The 18,227-nt window shown below is 40.4% G+C and overlaps 1 protein-coding gene across 6 annotated transcripts in view; it reads left to right on the forward strand.

The window, feature by feature from the left end:
* Phkb (phosphorylase kinase regulatory subunit beta) overlaps nt 1-18,227 on the forward strand; it is a 183,520-nt gene that overhangs the window by 108,544 nt on the left and 56,749 nt on the right. For all 6 annotated transcript variants that reach the window (XM_013119905.3, XM_005079191.4, XM_005079190.4 and 3 more), the window contains one exon: nt 2,697-2,791. In XM_013119905.3, the coding sequence (XP_012975359.1) occupies nt 2,697-2,791 (95 nt within the window). The remainder of the gene's footprint in view (nt 1-2,696; nt 2,792-18,227) is intronic.

An 18,227-nucleotide genomic window follows, 5' to 3' on the forward strand; every position in this document is an offset into this window, starting at 1 on the left:
TTGTTAGGGTGTAGTTCTTGTGCAGTGCATTTTACCTACTTGAAACTTAGTATTTTTAGTTTATTGCCAGAGTTGTGTGATCCTCATCACATCCTGGCTTCCCTCTAAGCACTGTACTGCCAGCCACACCCCTCCCTTGTCCTGGGCCATCACTAACCACTGTACTGCCAGCCGCACCCCTCCCCTGTCCTGGGCCATCACTAATCTCCTCAGAATCACGGTGTCAGTCCTTTTGTATCTGACTTTTCTCACTTAGCATATTGTCTCAAGGTTATTCTATTTTGAATCCTATATTCAGCACTTTATTCTTTTTTATGGCGGAGTAGCATTCCATTATATAAATACAACCTCATTTAATTAACTGATTGATTAATGATTTGGCTTTTTGAAACAGAGTCTCACATTGTGACCCAGACTGGCCTTTAACGCACACAGTGCAAGCCCTGAGGCATGAGCCACCCTTCCCTGCTCTACCTCAGCCACTATTTGTGCTTTGGGCGGGGGAACAGGGTCGCTTATATACCCTGGCTGGCCTGGAACTAGATATGTAGCCCAGACCGGCCTTAAACTCAACATAGATCTGTGTGCCTCTGCCTCTCCTGAGCTGGGCTTAAAGGTGTGGCCCCCCACTCCTGGCTGCTCCACCCCATTTTATTTCTCGTCAGCGTGGACGTTTGGATTGATTCCAGCTGGGAACTAGTATAAATAATGCTGCTATTAGCTTTCACATGTAAATTAGTATCAACATTTTTTCATTTCTGTGAGATGCATATGCAGTGAAGGATGACTAGGCCATACGCTACCCTTTATGTCTTAACATTTTGAGCAACTTCCAGACTTTCCCATACACTGGCACAATTTTTTTTCCACATCTCAACATCCCCTCTAAGTTTTGTTCTTAACTGGTTTTAAATTGTTGATGTCTATGCTACGACTATCTTAATGGGTATGAATTGGTATCTCATTTGGTATTATTTAGCATTCCCCAAATCATTAATGTTGTTAAGTAAGTTTTCCTGTACTCATTGGTAATTTCTTTGGAGAAATTTCTATTCAGATATATGGCTACTTTTAAATTGAGTTCTTATCTTTTATTATTGATTTATAAGAGCTCTTTATAAATTATAGACATAAATCACTTCAGGGAAATAATTTGATATTTATTTTCTATCATCCACTGGGCTATCATTTTACTGTATTAATAATGCCTTTTGGTATGCAAAAGGTTATCACTTTGGAATATAAGTCACAAAGATTTACTCCTAACATGTCTACAGTTTAGCTCTTATGTATGGCTTTTTAATTTACTTATACTTTTTGTATATGTAGTCTCTCCCCGAGTTTCAACACTTTCTCTGAGATGACATATACAAATAATAATTTATATTGCTGTATTCTACTAATTGATGTTTTGATGCTAAACTGTCTTAGCACTTGTTTGGTAAATCCTATGTGATCATGGTATATAATTCCTTTTATATGCTATTTGGTTTGCTAGCATTTTATTAAGAATTTGTGTGTGTATGTGTGTGTATTCCTAGGGGCTTGGGGTTGTAATTTTCTTATAATATGGCAATTCTGAGTTTACCCTTTTATCTGTTCAAAAGTTTGTGAGCGATTGATTTTAACTATTTGGTTAACATAAACAATGAAACCATCTTATGCTGGTCGCGTATATTGTGGTGTGTATAGTGTGTGTGTGCGCGTGTGTGTGTGTTGTGTATAGGAAGGAGCATGCATGTGAAGATGTGTGTGTATTTAAAGTCTTAATCACTTTATTTTTCATAATCTGTTCAATTCCTCCCACTGGTGCCCTCTTTAGCTAGTTTCCGTAGTTTGTATTATTCCAGGAATTGTCCTTTTCACCTGGGTTATCTAGCTTGTGACCATACATTTTGTTTGGCATTCCTACTTCAGTCTTTGAGTATTTTTCTCTGTCACTCTTTGTTCTTGTTTGTTTGGGGGGGGTGTCATTTTAGCTGTTTCTCAGTATGTGTTTTAGCTTTTTATGTGCCTGGCTTTAATTTGATATTCTCTATTGATTTTCTGCATTCTATTTCATTAATTTTGACTTTGGCAATTTCCATTCTCCTGCTTTTGATTTAGTTTTCTCTCTTCATACACCATCTGAAGAGGGGAAGTTAGGGTATTGATTTTATATTGTAACTCTATTTAATATGTACATACATGTTGATAATTTCCCTATGAGCAGCACCTTTTTTACTTCCCCTAAATTTTGATGTGTTTATCTTCATTCATCTCATCAAAAGCACACTGGAGGAAGTTTTCCTCCTTCTCTTCTTCCTCTCCCTGTTTGGGCGTGAGAAATAATGGGAACAGAACCATGTATATGCTAGAAAGTGCTCTATAGAAAGTATTTTCTGATTTTCCTTTGAGTTTTCATTTGATCATTGGTTATTTATGAGGGTGTTAGTGAATTGCAACATATTTGTGAATTTCTGTAATGTCTTTGTCTCTAGCTTCTCATTCATAGCATCGTGAGAGTATACTTTCTGCTGTTTCAAACTCTTGCATTTATTCTATGACCTAACCCATCTAATCACTCTGGGAAAGTGGGTAGTCTTCTCTTTGTTAGTGGAATCCCCGTAGTTGTCTCATTTGGCCCACAGTGTTGTGTATTTGGCATTTTGTGCTTTGTTTACAATGTCATTTGATTTCCTTTTCTTTTCTTTCAGCTGATGAGTTAATCAGTCCTAAAGACATTGACCCTGTCCAGCGCTTTGTCCCACTCCAGAATCAACGTAATGTGAGCATGCGATACTCCAATCAGGTAAAGAGATACTTTACGTCTTAATTTAGATTTATCCAAAGGCATGTACATGTTCACTGAAGGGGAGGTTTTATTTGAAATGTGTTTTTCTTGCTCATTGGGGTGATTCCGGATGTCATGGATGCGGGGCAGGAGTGGGAGACCGTGGAAGAGGGAGGGCCCTGAGCGTGATGTCTCCTCCTGTGTCTCCCTGACAGGACTGTGTAACTGAAGAGAGATGCTCTGAGCACAGGGTGCCATGTTCTGGGAAGGAATGGCTTTGAAATTCTTATGTTTACCAGCTATGGATTTAGACTGTGTTGTGTCAACACACTCTAAAGTGTTTGCAGTATCAGCAAGATTGATGTTGACTTGAGCAAACCCTCAACTATTAAATGATATCAGTAATGAGGACTGTTAAAATGAAAATGGTGTAGATTGAGGAAACTGCCTGAGGAGAAAGGAAATGAACCTGAGTGTGTGCCTGGGTTTCCAAGCAGTTAGCATGCATTTAATAAAAGTGGCATCAGCACTTGCTGTTGATATGCTTACAAATCCAAAAGCTTATTTTTAAAAATGCACACATGCATGTAGGCATACACACAAAATAATGAATGACTGAATGTTAAATTTTTTCAAAAGAAAAGAAAAGCTCTGTTAAAATGAAATAAGAAATTTCACTGGCCTATTATCCTCTGTAAGGAAAGGATTGGCGTTTATCTTAGGCCAGTGTCCAGCCTGTACCATTTGATGTGTTCAGGGTTACTTCAGTGTAAGGTGAGGAGTCTATCTAACTGTGTATTATCCAGTGCCAGGACCCTGCTATTTTCAGACCATGTGTACATTCAGACTGTCATTTACACGGTATTTCACATGCTTGACCTCGGTGATAATATATTAAGCCTTTTCTTAGATTGAGGCATAGGAGGAGGCGTGGCTAGCAAAATTACTCAATTTTTTTCATGTTTGACATATGTAAGGCAGGCTGTAGGCTATCTATGGATTACATTACACGATATACGTACAGGTCTTTCTCTCCTACTCGGAGCACAGAACAGTAATAGTGAACTGTAGAGAGAGTTCACTGCTAGCTGTTTATATCAGAATTATTTTCTAATATTGCTGGAGGGCTATGCATGGCAAGCCTTCTAGATGCAGCCACTTCTTAGCTAAGAGGAGTTGTCTGGGGTGCAGACTGGGGCTCCTCTCCTGCAGCATGAGCAGAGTGTATCTGTGTAGAGTTTCTGGGTGTCAGGATGAGGATTCCCAACAGAAACTGCTGGGAACTAGGATTGCCCTCTCCATCGGCAGCCTGGCTAGAAAATAAGGGCCTCTCTTGCTAACATTGTTAGGGCTGCGTACATGAGATATAGGGTTCAGAAATAGCACTGAATATGCTGCCCTCTCTATGGTTAAAGTGTTTGTTTTGTGGCTGGGTTGTGACTGGCTGTGTTGGAATCCATGAGTAAAGGGCCTCTTGGGATTGACCAAGTGCTTTAAACTCTGCCAGATGTCGCAAAATCGAATAGAGAGTAGTGAAATACAGGTGATGCCTAAAAGGAGAAACCTACCATCAAAGCAAAGTGCATCAGGCGTCTCAGGTCTACTTCTGGCCTTCACACTGGAGGCCACCGAACTTGGAAACTTACTAGACAGACAGGTAGAGCACAGGGAAAGCATGCCAGATAAGACCATTAAAGGGAAAGGCGCCTTGACAAGTTTTGAGGAAATGAAGCTGAGCCTCTGTGCCCATGGAGCCAGAGATGTGCTTAGTATCCCAGCAGTGTGCAGCAGTGCCACACAGAAGGATGCTCAGGTATGCTTGCCCAGGACTCCCACAGAGTGTCAGTCATGTGCACACACACAGGTTGGCTCCTGAGAAAAACCTGGTATTAAGTATAAATCACAGCCTGAGCAAACTGTGCACTGTGAGTCAGACTCCAGTGCAGGTAAACACTCTTCCCCTGCGGGCCAGTTATAATTTCACAAATACTTTTCATTTCTGTAGAATTTTTCATTAACAATGACATTTGATTAAAGTTAGAATTTTAATTATTTGTCACAGAGTATGTTCTTGCTCTTCTATGTTGTTTTTTTTAGCATTCCTTACATTTTTGCTCCAAATCTTCTGTTGACTTCTTTCAGTCATACTTCGATTTCTACTAGTTCATTCTTACTATTTTTGACTTAGTTTTCTTGATAACTATTTAAATTTTTTATTGTCAAAATACTTTTAAATGGAAGCAATCAAAAATGTTAGCTATTAATTGAATAAAAAAATTAACCCTTTAATTTGAAAGGAATAAAAAGCCACAGGAAATTACAGAGAAGATTCCTATGAATCCTTCCTCAACCCTGCCACAAGCAATTACAGGGAACTCAGAGTTGCCGGGAAGCTGCCCTAATCCTCCTGCAGTGCCTGCGGCCTGTGCGTTGCAGTTGGACAGTCTGAAAACACAGCTAGCAGTGGTGCACACTTTGGTTCTGCCTGTGGCGCTCACACACACCTGCCGTGCCTCGTCTGCTGCATCCCAGGCAGTTCAGGGTCACTGCACAGTCACCGCGTCACCACCAAGACGTCTGTCCGTCTTAGGAGCATGCTTGCTTCTTTTGCCACGGAACTGGCCCCCAGAAACCACCCATATGTTCTCTTTTGTGATTTATAATTTCTTTCACTTCAAGAATATTAAGTAATTGAATATAGCTAGCATTTTGAAGAGTGTATTTTCTTACTAAATGCATAGCTTAACACTTCTGTGAAGCCTTAACTATTCTTTATCAATTAAAAAATTAGGTGTCAGATATTGGGGTAAGAACCTGAAAGATCAGAGAAGCAGGGGAGCAGCCACCAGTGACTTCGTACCTCTTCAGTTCCTTCCTCCAAAAGGGCCAAGATCCGCTCTCAGCACGGCCTTAGTACTTCCTGCCTCCTATCTGTACTCAGTCCTCCAAACCTCTGTGGTTAATTTTGGTCAGCTAGTAACTAGCTCTGCCCTCTGACTCCAAGCAAACTTTATTTGTCAGAACACAACCAAAGTATCACACAACACTTGTGTAAGACCACCAGTTGTTAAATGTGTCTGTGGTTTACTCCTTCTATATCTGAGTTGTACTCCATATTGCCTTGTAAAGGACACGTTGTTGGGTATGTGAATATTTAACTATTTTCCTTCTTGTCACTGAACAAGTCCAACTGTTTTTTTCTATTCAGCTGCAGATCTGATTAAAGAATTCATTAAAGTGAAAAACAGTGCACTGTGCTTATCTCACTATCTACCTTCTCATTATTTGCTTCCGGTGTTATTTATTGGTTCAAGAACTTCTTTGCATTATCAATGAATAAGTCTTCCAGCAACTACTTTGTTTAATAGTTTTCAATTGTTGAGAGCATTTTTATATTGCCTTTAGTCCTGAAGTATAGGATTTGTTTGTTTGTTTTAGTATAAGATTCCTGGTTGATGGTTCCATAGTTTCAGATGAGAAATTCTTATCGGTTCAAATTTGTGTGTATCCTTGACTATGTGCTGAGTCTCCTTATGTCACTAGGCCCAGCTGGTAGATGGACCTACCTTTATGTGACTCTACTTCATGGAGCAGGGCTTGAACAGATTCGCCAGTCTCTAAGCCACTGTAGCTACGTTGAGCTTCCCTCAGATACCCAGTTGCACAGAACTGGGTAGACTCAGTTGAGAAGCTGTGAGGAGACCCTGCGTGGATCTCTGGTGTGCTTCCATGCCCTGTTCCTATGTGAGAGAATGCTTCCTTTTACTTCCTTGATGCCCTGTTCCTATGTGAGAGAATGCCTCCTTTTATTTCCTTGATGCCCTGTTCCTATGTGAGACAATGCCTCCTTTTATTTCCTTGGCTGTGTCTGTCTGTTGCTTTAGGTCACCAACCTCTTAAGGCCCAGCCTAGTGAGTGCAGGCCCTCAGAACCCCAAATTGCTGCCAGTATTGAGACTCTGAGATGTCTGGGCACTCCAGCCTGCTACCTTACTGTTTTCAGTGTCTTTTAGAACCAGCTATCTAGGACGCATTTTTCCTCCTTTCAGGATTTTTAAGTGGATAATTTATAGGTCTTCTAATGAATAAAGAAGGGTTTTGTGTTCCTTGACATTTCTTGAAAATTATTTTTTAAAACACTAATAATATCATTTTAAGTATTTTTGTAACAGCTTAACATATAATTTGTGCTTTATAAAATTCACTGATTTAAAGTGCATTTTCAATAGTTTTTACACTTCATTTGCTAAAATTGATTGTACTTTCTTATTGCTCCAAAAAGAAACCCTGGACTTTTAGTCATTGCCCTCTCTGTGTTGCCCCATCTGCCCTCAACAACTTTGTGTGGTTTTGCCCATTTGTATAATCTGTAGTATTTTGTGACTGGCATTTTTTTTCTCAGCATAACATTTTTAAGATTTCTACCTGTGACAGCACTTCATTCATTTTATGGTAGAACAATATGACATTTTAAGTATATGGTATATTTTGTTTATGAACATGTGAGTTGTTTCTAAGCTTTGGCCATTATGAATAATCCTGCTGCCAACCTCTAAATGCAGTTACTATGTTACATGTGTCTTCATTTTTCTTAGATATATCTAAAAGAAATTGCTGGGTCATGCACTAAGCTCCAATTGAACTCTCAGGGAACTGCCAGACTTTCTTCCATATAACTACACTAGTTTGCATTCCTTCCAGTGTACAAGGGTGAAGTTGTATCTAACTGTGTTTGATTTGCATTCCCCTAGTTACAAAACTTAATCATATTTTCATGCATTTGCTGGCAATTGAGTTACATTGTGTCCTAGATAATTTCTTTATAGTACTGCAAACATTTTCTCCTACTGGTAAACCATCATTCCACCTTCCTGTTGTCATTCGAAGCGCAGAAATTTTAAATTTTGATGAAGCCTAGTTTTTCTTCCATTACTTTTGCTTTTAGTGTCATGTCTAGAAGTTATTGCCTAGTCCAAAATTGTAAGCTTGTGCCTACCTTTTCTTCTAAGAATTCTGCAGTATTATCCCTTAAGTTTAGATGTGTTGTCCCATTTTTACTTAGTTTTTATGTCTGATATAAGGTAGGCATCAAACTCCTTTCTTTGCATGTTTAATCTCCAGTTGCCATTATTTGCCGAATCTTAACAGTAATTTCTAACATACAATTCTAAGTGGAATAAATATATACAGTGTTCATCATTTTAACCGTTCATAAAACAAATGTTACATTAAAAATGTTGATAATATTTTATAGCTATCACCACTGTCCGTACTAAAACCTTTTTAATAATCTCCATCTCCAACAAAAACTAAACCCATTTAATGACAACTCTGCCTCCCCCCACCCCTGAGTAAAGCCTGTTATAATTTCTGTCTCTGAACTTGCCTATTATAGGCGCATAATGTAGGCAGAATCACACAATAGTCATTCTTCTGTTTCTTGATCATTTCACTAAGCATAATTTCCAGAATAATTCTGTCCTTTTCACTAATGTGATGTTTCCATTTCCTCCTGGTAGTTATTTTGCTGTGTGCCTGGAGTGATTCATTAGCTGATTGCTTATAGTATAATAAATGTGCTGACTATTCTCAGACATTAAGTAGTCTCCTCCCCAATAAGAAGTGGAGAATGTAATTGGGAGATTTTTCCTGGCTAGCCTCATTTGTGAGCCAAATGTCTGATAGGAAGCAATCCTGACCCACATCACTCTGTCCTTGACAAGTGCTGGAACATGAAGGGTGCTCTTTGCTGGAGTGTCTAGCTGCACTGGAGGCAGTATAAGCCTGTGTGTTTAATGCAACGGAGGAAACGTCCTGCGGTGGAGCTGAGTAGCTCCCTGTAGAGCTAGCTGCTCCAAGCTCTACTCAATCCTTCCGTGTCATTCTCACTTGCTCCCACCTGTGCTCTGTTGTACTGCAGAGTGCCCCTCCAGGTCCGCTGCTGGTGGTGGTTCCTGTCTCGTTGCCAGCATCATGGGGGTATCACTCTCAAATCTAGACTTGTTTGGCAAGATTTGACCTGAGAATCTTCCCTTCCAGCACTCATGTTGTTGTCTTCTGTGGTCTAGGTTTTCAGTAAACATAGAGTAACTCTTGTGAAGGTAGCTTGTGTTAAGGAGCAGTCACATGGCCAGAAGACCATCTGTGCAGAAAGTTGAGTTTGCTGCTGCTCAAAAGAAGGCTATGTGGCCTCATAATTTAGTATGTATTTATGTAATACTTTACTAACTGAATTTACAGCTCTTCCTCCTTTTAGATTCATCTATCAAGTCTGTTCCGTTTTAAAAGGTTTATTGATCTTGGATGATTTAGGAACATTTGCATATGACTCAATTTTATTCAAGTTGGTTTGTCACTGTGACCTCAAATAGTTAACCAGTTTTAGACATTATTTCTTCTTCAAAGAAACAAAACCAACTAAATCTGTTAGCTTGGCAAAATAAATAAAAAATAAATGAGTATTCCTGTGGGACTAGAAACCTAAATTTATTTACCTATATGTGTGGGAGTAAAGTTTAATAGAGCATAGAAATTCTTTTTACTTATTTTTTTAATTTAAATTACTAACAACCTTGCCTCACCTGTCAATCCCAGCTCCCTCTCCCTCTCCTCCTCCCCAACCCACCCAAACCCACTCCACAGGGAGGGTGAGGCCCTTCATGAGGGATCTCGAAAGTCTGTCATTTTATCCAGGGAAAGCCTGGGCCGTCCCCCATGTGTTCAGGCTGAGAGAGCATCCCTTCATGTGGAATCTGCTCCCAAAGTCCATTTGTATGCCAGGGATAAATACTGATCTACTGCCCGAGTTCCCATAGATTATCAAGGCCTCCTCACTGACATCCAAATTTAGGAAGTCTAGTTAAGTCCCGTGCTACCCTTTCAACCATCAGTCTGGGGTCCATGAGCTCCCCCTTGTTCAGGTCAACTGTTTCTGTGGGTTTCACCAGCCTGGTCTTGACCCCTTTGCTCATCACTCCTCCCTCTCTGCAACTGGGCTCCAGGAGTTCAGTTCAGTGTTTAGCTGTGGGCATCTGCCTCTGCTTCCATCAGCCACTGGATGAATGCTCTAGGATGGCATATAAGGTCGTCATCAGTCTCATTATTGGGGAAGGGCTTTTAAGGTAGCATCTCCACTATTGCTTAGATTGCCAGTTGGTGTCATCCTTGTAGATCTCTGGAAGCCTCACTAGTGATGGATCTCTCTTCAAACCTATAATGACTCCCTCTATTATGGTATCTCTCATCCTGCTCTTTTCAGGAATTCTTCCCCCTATTCAACCTTCCTGCTCCTGCATGTCCTCCTCTCCCCTACTCTTCTCCCTCTCTCTTTCTCTCAGCTCCCTCTCCGCTCTCCTACCCCCCCCCACCTACCAGGCGAGTAGACCTGACTGCTGTCCCCAGGCCAGGAGATCCCAGCATGGGCAAGCAGAAGTCAGTGGAGCCTGAGACTGGGCTAGATCTCACCTCTGCCCTGAGTGGGGACAGGTGTAGACCCGTGCTCCCAGCAGGCTTGTGGTTGATTGGTCTGCCTGCAGTCCCCAGGCCAGGAGATCGCAGAGTTGGCAAGTGGAAGGAATAATCATAGAAATTCTTATGACTATCATAATAAGATAGACTAAAATAGGCAAGGCATCCATGATGTTTCTGAAAACCCAGGCTGACTTTGCCACAGCCATGCATGGGTTAGCCTTAAGTAATTTTCTATACTCTCCAAGGAAATATAACTCTCTTATCAACACTATTTGTACTAGAGCCTATTAAAAAACTAAATACCTTGATCAGAAACTTCAGAACTAAGAAAGTTAAATTGCATATTTAAAGAGAGCTTTTAATAACATCATTCAAATTAACCTGCTGAACTTATTAAAATTAAGTCTCAGTAATAAGCATGATATATAATAAAATATTTCATCTGTAAAATGAATATTCCTTTTAGTCATGGATGAAATATAAAAGGGAAATAGATCCAACTAAGAAAATAAACTTTATGGCCTAAAATAAAGATACACAGTGAATAGTAGGGCCTGATACTGTTTCAGTGATCATTCCTGACATCTTACTCTGTGGAACAAAAACAGTGAGTGTCCTGATGAATAAATTAATTAGCTTTACCTGGAACTTCCCTCCGCTCCTTGATTTTTGTCTTGTATTTTTTTTTCTTTCTTTTTTTAAATTAGGACATAGGGTCTCATGCAGCACAGGCTGCCCTCATGCTGGTTCTGGACACCTTGAGAGACACCCTCCCCAGCGAGACTTCCTGCTCCCTACCTGCCCTTGACTGTCTCTGGGCCAAGAGGACTGACCTTATCTAAAAGCTGTCTCTAAGCCTGGAGACCTGATTTATCTCTAGCATGACCCTTAGCACATTTTTCTGCCAGAGACTTTCCCCTTGCTGCACATATGGTGACTAAGACTAGGAGCTTTGCTATAGGGCCCTACTGTCACATACAAAGCCTCATGATAGGACCACCATGCCGCTTAATGTAAATTAGGGTTTGTCCCCAGGTTCCCCAGATATATTCCTATTCTTTGGAATACAGTTGAGCTGATTCACTGCAGTCATATCCAGGAGGGCTATCTCCTCATATCCACAGCCATCAGAACCTTGTTCTGTATTTTGACCACCTTCCCCCTCACAGACCAGTAGCTGAAGATCCCCAGGAAGGAGAACCACACCCTAGGTGTACTAATAAATATGGGGCCTTCTCAGCTGTGCTGGGAAATATGAATTTAATATCATCTTCCTGCATTTCCAGCTCCCCTCATTAGACCTGTGATAACCCTCCTAAAACAACACAGCTTGCATAGCCGCTTCTCTCCCACCAATGACTAACGGTGCTTTTGTATCAAGGGAATAACGTGGTCAATATCAGCCAGAATATAAAACCAACATGCATTCTGTGGTTTCTTTGTGATCTCCAGAACTGGGAAGGTGTCCTGTTAACTTTAGCTCTATGCTGCCCATTACTTCTCTTAAGCTGATAATATATTAGATTGCATGTTGTTAGCATCTTTTGCAAATGATGAGTGAAGGTTTGAATTGATAAAGAATTGGGAGTAGTATTGAGGAAGTTCTTTCATAAAGTGGAGAACATTATTATTTTAGGGTATGTTCAGCTTGATTTGTTGTTATATCTGTCAGTTTTCTTAAATCTCTTTGTAATTAAGATTGTACTCATACACATGTAAGCCATTGCTTTAACTCAGGTAGATTTTTAAACTGTTGTTTTTTAGTTTCCTAAAATATTAGCTCTGCTTATTAATAGTTGTTATTTGGTTAAAATATAGCTAGTTTATTGTGTATTCTTGCTCATAAATATTAGATTATAAATGCCCAAATTTAATGCCTAATAATATTTTTTGAAAATCATTTAGAACCTAGAAGGCTGTATATTCATATAGTTCATACAATTTTCCTATGACTTCATGAATCTTCATGAGTTTTCAGCAAATATTTATGTTTTGTTTACTTTGGTTTGGGCCATCACGTTTCCCAACCTTACTTACAAAGGTCTTCCATTGTGGAAGCCTGTGGTTATTTATAAAGGTGAGTTGGAAGGTCAGTGGATGCTGGTCATGACCCTTGTGACCATATTGTGCCCTGGGGATGGAAAAGCTACGAAGTCAGCCCAAGAATATGAATTACATGTTGTTCAGCATGAGCCCATCTTTATACTTCTTAAGTTAAAATTATTAAAAGTGAAAGGTATTTAAGTTCTCCAAAAGATTTAGAAAGTAAAATTCAAAGTGGACTCCTACATCCTCGCGTGCACTGAGGTTAGCCTCTCGTCATGACTACAGTGCTCTTTTGGTTCCCCGAAAGTTAGGAAAGCCATTTCACCAGGCAGGAACTTGCCCTTCTTCTTTCATGCAACTTTAAACCGTTTAAACTGCATTCATTTCTTGCAAGAAGGCACATGTACCACGGTGCTCATGGGGAGGCTGGAGGACAGCTGGTGGGACTGGGTTCTGGGTCCTGCAGCTCCAACTCAGGCCGTCATCCGTCAGTAAGCATCCTTGGCCGTTTCCTCCAGCTTTAGCCTGTCCCGTGTGGATTTTTATTTTATTTTATTTTTTCTGTCCTGGAGCTCCAGAATTGTCTATACAGACCAGGCTGATCTCAGACTCACAGAGATTCCAGCTTCTGCCTCCTGAGTGCTGGGATTAAAGGTGTGCACCACCACCTTGTCTAGATATTTTCTTCAGACTTCTAGATTTCTTCAACTTACAAATTTACCTGGTTCTTCAAATGTGTTTGAGTGTCTTCTCCTCTAAGAACAAAATGTTTCCCAAACTCTTTCCCTTTCTCACCTCTGGCACAGAATTCTCTCACCTCTTCCACTCTGCTAGAAGAGAACCTGACATTTTTAATTCTGATGCCAGAGAACTGATCCAGTCAGTATAAGCACGAAGAGGAGAGACCCCAAAACAAGCCTGCCTGTTGTGCTTACTGCTTTTTTCCATTTTTAACCTCATGCTTCTAAGCCCTGGCTCCCTTGCCTATCATTAGGGAGCTTTCTTTGGTCGTAACTCATAACATGAAGTCCTTTTAAAGGACACAGAAACCCAAGAGTGAAAGCCTGGCCTTTCGGGACAGGCCCTGCAGCTGCTCCCACCTCCCATCTCCCATTCACAGATGTTTGCTGATGTTGGTCCCTCTTGTGTTGTCCTGGTGATTTCTCAGTATCCACCCTTCCCTTCCATGTCATCACAGCTGAGAGCACCATGGGTTGGGCTCCCCAGCCTGGGCCTGTGTGGCTGCTTTATTGTTGTTTCCGGGAAGGCAGCAAGGCCTTTAGCTCTGTCATTTCTTTAGGATAAGTATATAGAAGCATCACGTGACAGTAAGTGCTTTTGAAAGAGGAGAAACGGTTTTCAAAATCAATTTCTTGGTATTAAAGTTCCTGGTATTCTCCTGTAGGGTAATTGCCATCCCTGGAAGAAGTGTCAGCAAGCTTGTCCTGCTCTGTTCATGTGGACATTAGAAACAGCATCTAGGGACTGGAGAGATGGCTCAGCAGTTAAGTGGACTGGCTGTTCTTCCAGAGAACCCAAGTTCAATTCCCAGCACCCACATGGCAGTTTACAGCAGTCTGTAACCCTAAGATGTGACAATCTCACACAGACATACATGCAAGCAAAACCCCAATGCAAATGAAATAAAAATATTAAAAAAAAAAAAGAAACTGCATCTAAGATCCACCAGTGCTTTTTGTTTTGTTTTGTTTTGTTTTGTTTTGTTTTCGAGGCAGGGTTTCTCTGTAGCTTTGGAGCCTGTCCTGGAACTCACTCTTGTAGACCAGGTTGGTCTCGAACTCACAGAGATCCACCTGCCTCTGCCTCTGCCTCCCTAGTGCTGTGATTAAAGGCGTGTGCCACCAATGCCTGGCATTTTCATGAATTTTTTTTGTTGTTCCACCAGTGCTTTTTAAAACTCATTTTTTACTTTTAAATGAAATTGAAGAGAAACACTATTCTAATATATAAATAGATGGGTCCTTTAGGCTACTTCTCCCTGGCTAGCTCTACTCTTAAGCCAGTTTTAGCCTTTTAAATATGCTTGATGCTGTTATTTCTCTGTTACTTCTATTTAACTACACTCTTATTTCTTTTGGGTATTCCAGGTTGTTGCCTACCCTTTATCAGCGGCTAGGTGTTCCTGTCACTGTGTGACTAGGCTGGGTGTTCCTGTCACTGTGTGGCCTGTCACAGGCTGGGTGCTCCTGTCACTGTGTGGCCTGTCCTAGTTCCTGGGGGTCGACCCTGTGATGCAGCATCTCCTTTGGAGTTGAAATGGACAAAGTGTCTGCTAAATTTCTTTAGCCAATGAGGTTTTGCTGAAAACTGCATATGATAAAAAGCCAATGCTGGCAAGACCTCCTGCCGAGGGCTAATGGGCTTAGATGGGTATCTGCAATCCCCCAGAGCAGAGGGCAGGGTGCTGCATGTGCACTGCCCTGGAAACATGCTCTGCCCTTGGATTTATCTCTTGACTTATTTTTTTCTTCCCACTCTCTCTCCTCCCTTGTCTTTATTTCAGTAAAAGGTCATCCACATCAGATTATCTTATGCAGTATACGGCAAATTAAAAATGAAGTGAATTACAGCAAAGCTCAGGGCAGTGTTGCAGAATAAAAATTGTGAGTTTTCCATACTGTATAGATTATTTAATAGAACTGATTTTTTAATATAATTGATAAGCACTAAAAAATTGTTCTCTCAAAAGCAGATTTTTAAAAGTGTGTTTTATAGGCAGTACTTGAAGTTATCCTAAAACCTTATCCCAAGTGGCTATTGGTGGGGTGTGACAGCGTTCCACCTGAGTGCACCAAAGTTACACTTCCCTATAAGCACGGAATGGCTAATTTTATGTGTCAGTATGACTAGACCACAGACTTCCCAGACATTTGGACAGCTCTCCTGGGGGATTTTATGAGGTATTTCTGGTGAATTAATATTTAAGTCCAAATAGAGTAGACCTGATTGCCTGTCCTGTTGTGGTTCGACCATCTCCAACTGTTGAAGACCTCAACAGCATAGGGCCAACCTTCTAAGTACAGGCAGGATTCCTCTAGTGGAACTACCTGGGACACTGGCTTTTGTCTTGCCTTTGGGCTCTTCCTAGATGTTGGGTCTTCAGCCTTTGGATTGGGCTTACACCATCACTTCAGATTCTGCCTCCTGAGTCTAGCTGTCTTAGGGCTTCTGTTGCTGTGATAAACATCATGACTAAAAGCAACTTGGGAAGGAAAACGTTTACTTATACTTCCACACCCAAGTCCATCATCAAAGTCAGCAAACCTAGAAGCCGGAAACTGATGCAAAAGCCAGGGAGGAGGCTGCTCACTGTCTTGCTTCTCATGACTTGCTCAGCCTGCTTTCTTAGACAGCTCATGACCACCTACCCTGGGGCGGCGGCACCAGTGGTGAGCTGGCCTCTCCCACATCATTAGTCAAGACAATGCCTGATGTGACCATAGGCCAATCTTCTAGAGGCATTTTCTCAATTGAGAGTCCCTCTTCCCAAATCGCTGTAGCTTGTGTCAAGGTGATGAAAACTCATCCAGGACAACTTACACCAACCCTCGGAACTGATCCCATTTCGTACTCTGCAAGCCCTTCCTTATGATGATTCTCTTTTCCCACTTCTTTCCCTTACCTTGTCTGTCTGCATAGGGTGTGAGTTCTGAATCTCTGGAGAACTGTGTTTGGTATTAAATACAGTAACAGCAGCGCATAATCTGTGAAATATATACTATGACAAAACACCATTTTGACTTCAGCCCTTGATATAACTTCAGTCAAGTTCCCTTCTACCAATGAGATGTGTGACTTTGAAGAAATTCCACAACCTCTCTCTCAATGCCAGTTTCCTAATTTTTAAAACATTGCCATGAGGATGTACAACAGAGTGCTGAATAACACATGACATGTAGCAGGCTCTTGAGACATACTAACATTTTAAACATTAACATTCCAAAACCAAAACAGAAGACAAAAATTGGCAGTGAAATAACAAGACTCATCTTATGAGAAAGCTGTACTTTCTGTGAATAAATTGCTGCTGAACATCTGTGTATCTTTCCAGGCCATTGTCTTGAAGAAAAGAGCCACATTTCTTCCTCAAAGTTGGGCCTATTGATCTCTTCCTATAATAGTTTTCTTGTGACTCACATAATTCAGTGGTAGTAATGCCTTGGATGAGTTAGGTTGAGTGTTTATCTCTTAAAAGCAAAATTAACATGTAATGTTTAATGGTACCACTATATGAGCACAGCTATTTCCAGAGATTTCAGTGTAGTAGGCTGGCTTCTCAGGTGGCTTAAAAAGAAAATGTGAGGTAGTGTTAATCAGCATGAGACAGCTATAGAATAAATTACTAAACAAAATGAATATGAAGACATGTTCTATGTTCTGTGTCCTAACATGTGAAAAGAACACCATGAACTATGATCACTACGTGGAAAAGGGCACCAGTATTCTATGTTTCTATATAATCTTGCCTGCTTTATAGGAATGACCTAACCTAGAAAGAGGTATGAATAATCATTGCAATTCCCTGTATGTGAGATGGTGGTATACTCGGTGAGTGGATGCAGTTGTTACAAATTACAGAAAACTTTTCATAATTTAACATTTTTGTGTCTTATGGGTGAATTGTCTATTGAAAAGCACTAGATAAATGAAAGAACAAGAGAGAAAAGTCTGGGGACACACCCGCATTACAGTTTCTCTGAACATCCTTGCAACTTTATTATACTGTTTATTTATAGTTCCCAGGTGCAAATCTTCTCCTGCTACTACTTTGGCCTGATTTGAGTAATTTAAAAACTTAAATATAGACAGATGTGCATGCAATGCCTTAATTATCATCTCAGATTTTAAGCAAGATGAATTGCAATTTTAATCTAGGTACTACCCAGCTGACGGGCAAGGTATTACATAAATGTTCCTCTATCTATTTAAAAATGGTTAATATTGCAAATTAATGTAATGTGTTTGTGGTCAAGGTAGGAAATGTAAAAACAGCATACAACCTGGTTTTATTCATAGACATGAAAATTTTTAACAAATGTTTTCAACTATGGGTTAACATTGTCATGATTAACATGATTGTTTATAGAAATGAGTATATATTTAGTTATGATTATTTCTTATTGTTAGAAACCCTGCTTATTTTCAAACAATTTTTTAAAGATTTGTATTTATTTTATGTATGAGTGCTCTATCTTCATGTATGCCTTTATGCCAGAAGAGGGCATCAGATCCCACTAGAGAAGGTTGTGAGCCACCATGTGGTTGCTGGGAATTGAACTAGAGATCTTTGAAAGAGCAGCCAGCTCTTAACCTCTGAGCCATCTCTCAGCCCCATATTTGCAGACATTTGCTGTGTATGTTTAGGATTCATGTATTGCAATCAGGAAACCAAACATGTTTTTCTTCCAAGCCATCAAATGAATATCAAGGTATTGTGTCCATTCCTAGTGTGAAAAAGGGTCCTTCAAGTCTGTCATTATATAGACCACCCATAAACACTCCATAAGCTGATAACTCTTTCAAAAATGGCCTGCAATAGTCTATGATGAGTACTCAGTAACTGTTGTGGGAACCTGCTCTTGCTAGCAGAGATGGAAGATAACATGAACACTCTGAGTTTTGGAGCCATAGTTAGAGGAGACTGACTCAAAAGAGTCGGGATATGAATAGACAGAGAAGAGAATTGCAGTCCTAATGTGAAGGACAGCAGGCAGGAACTGAGATGGGAGAGAATGAACTATGTTTTCTAGCGAAGTGTTTTAGTGTAAACAGGGAGGAGAATGTTGCATCTAGATTGTAAAAGTCCTTCCAGAGTTTTGGCTTTATCTGAGAGACACTAGATGTCCTAAACACTCACCATTCTTCTCTTCATTTGTTCAACAATTGGCTACTTCCTTAATACAAGTCAGTGATATAAG

This window comes from Mesocricetus auratus, unplaced genomic scaffold (genome assembly GCF_017639785.1).
Source record: "Mesocricetus auratus isolate SY011 unplaced genomic scaffold, BCM_Maur_2.0 Super-Scaffold_100045, whole genome shotgun sequence".
Classification (NCBI taxonomy): domain Eukaryota; kingdom Metazoa; phylum Chordata; class Mammalia; order Rodentia; family Cricetidae; genus Mesocricetus; species Mesocricetus auratus.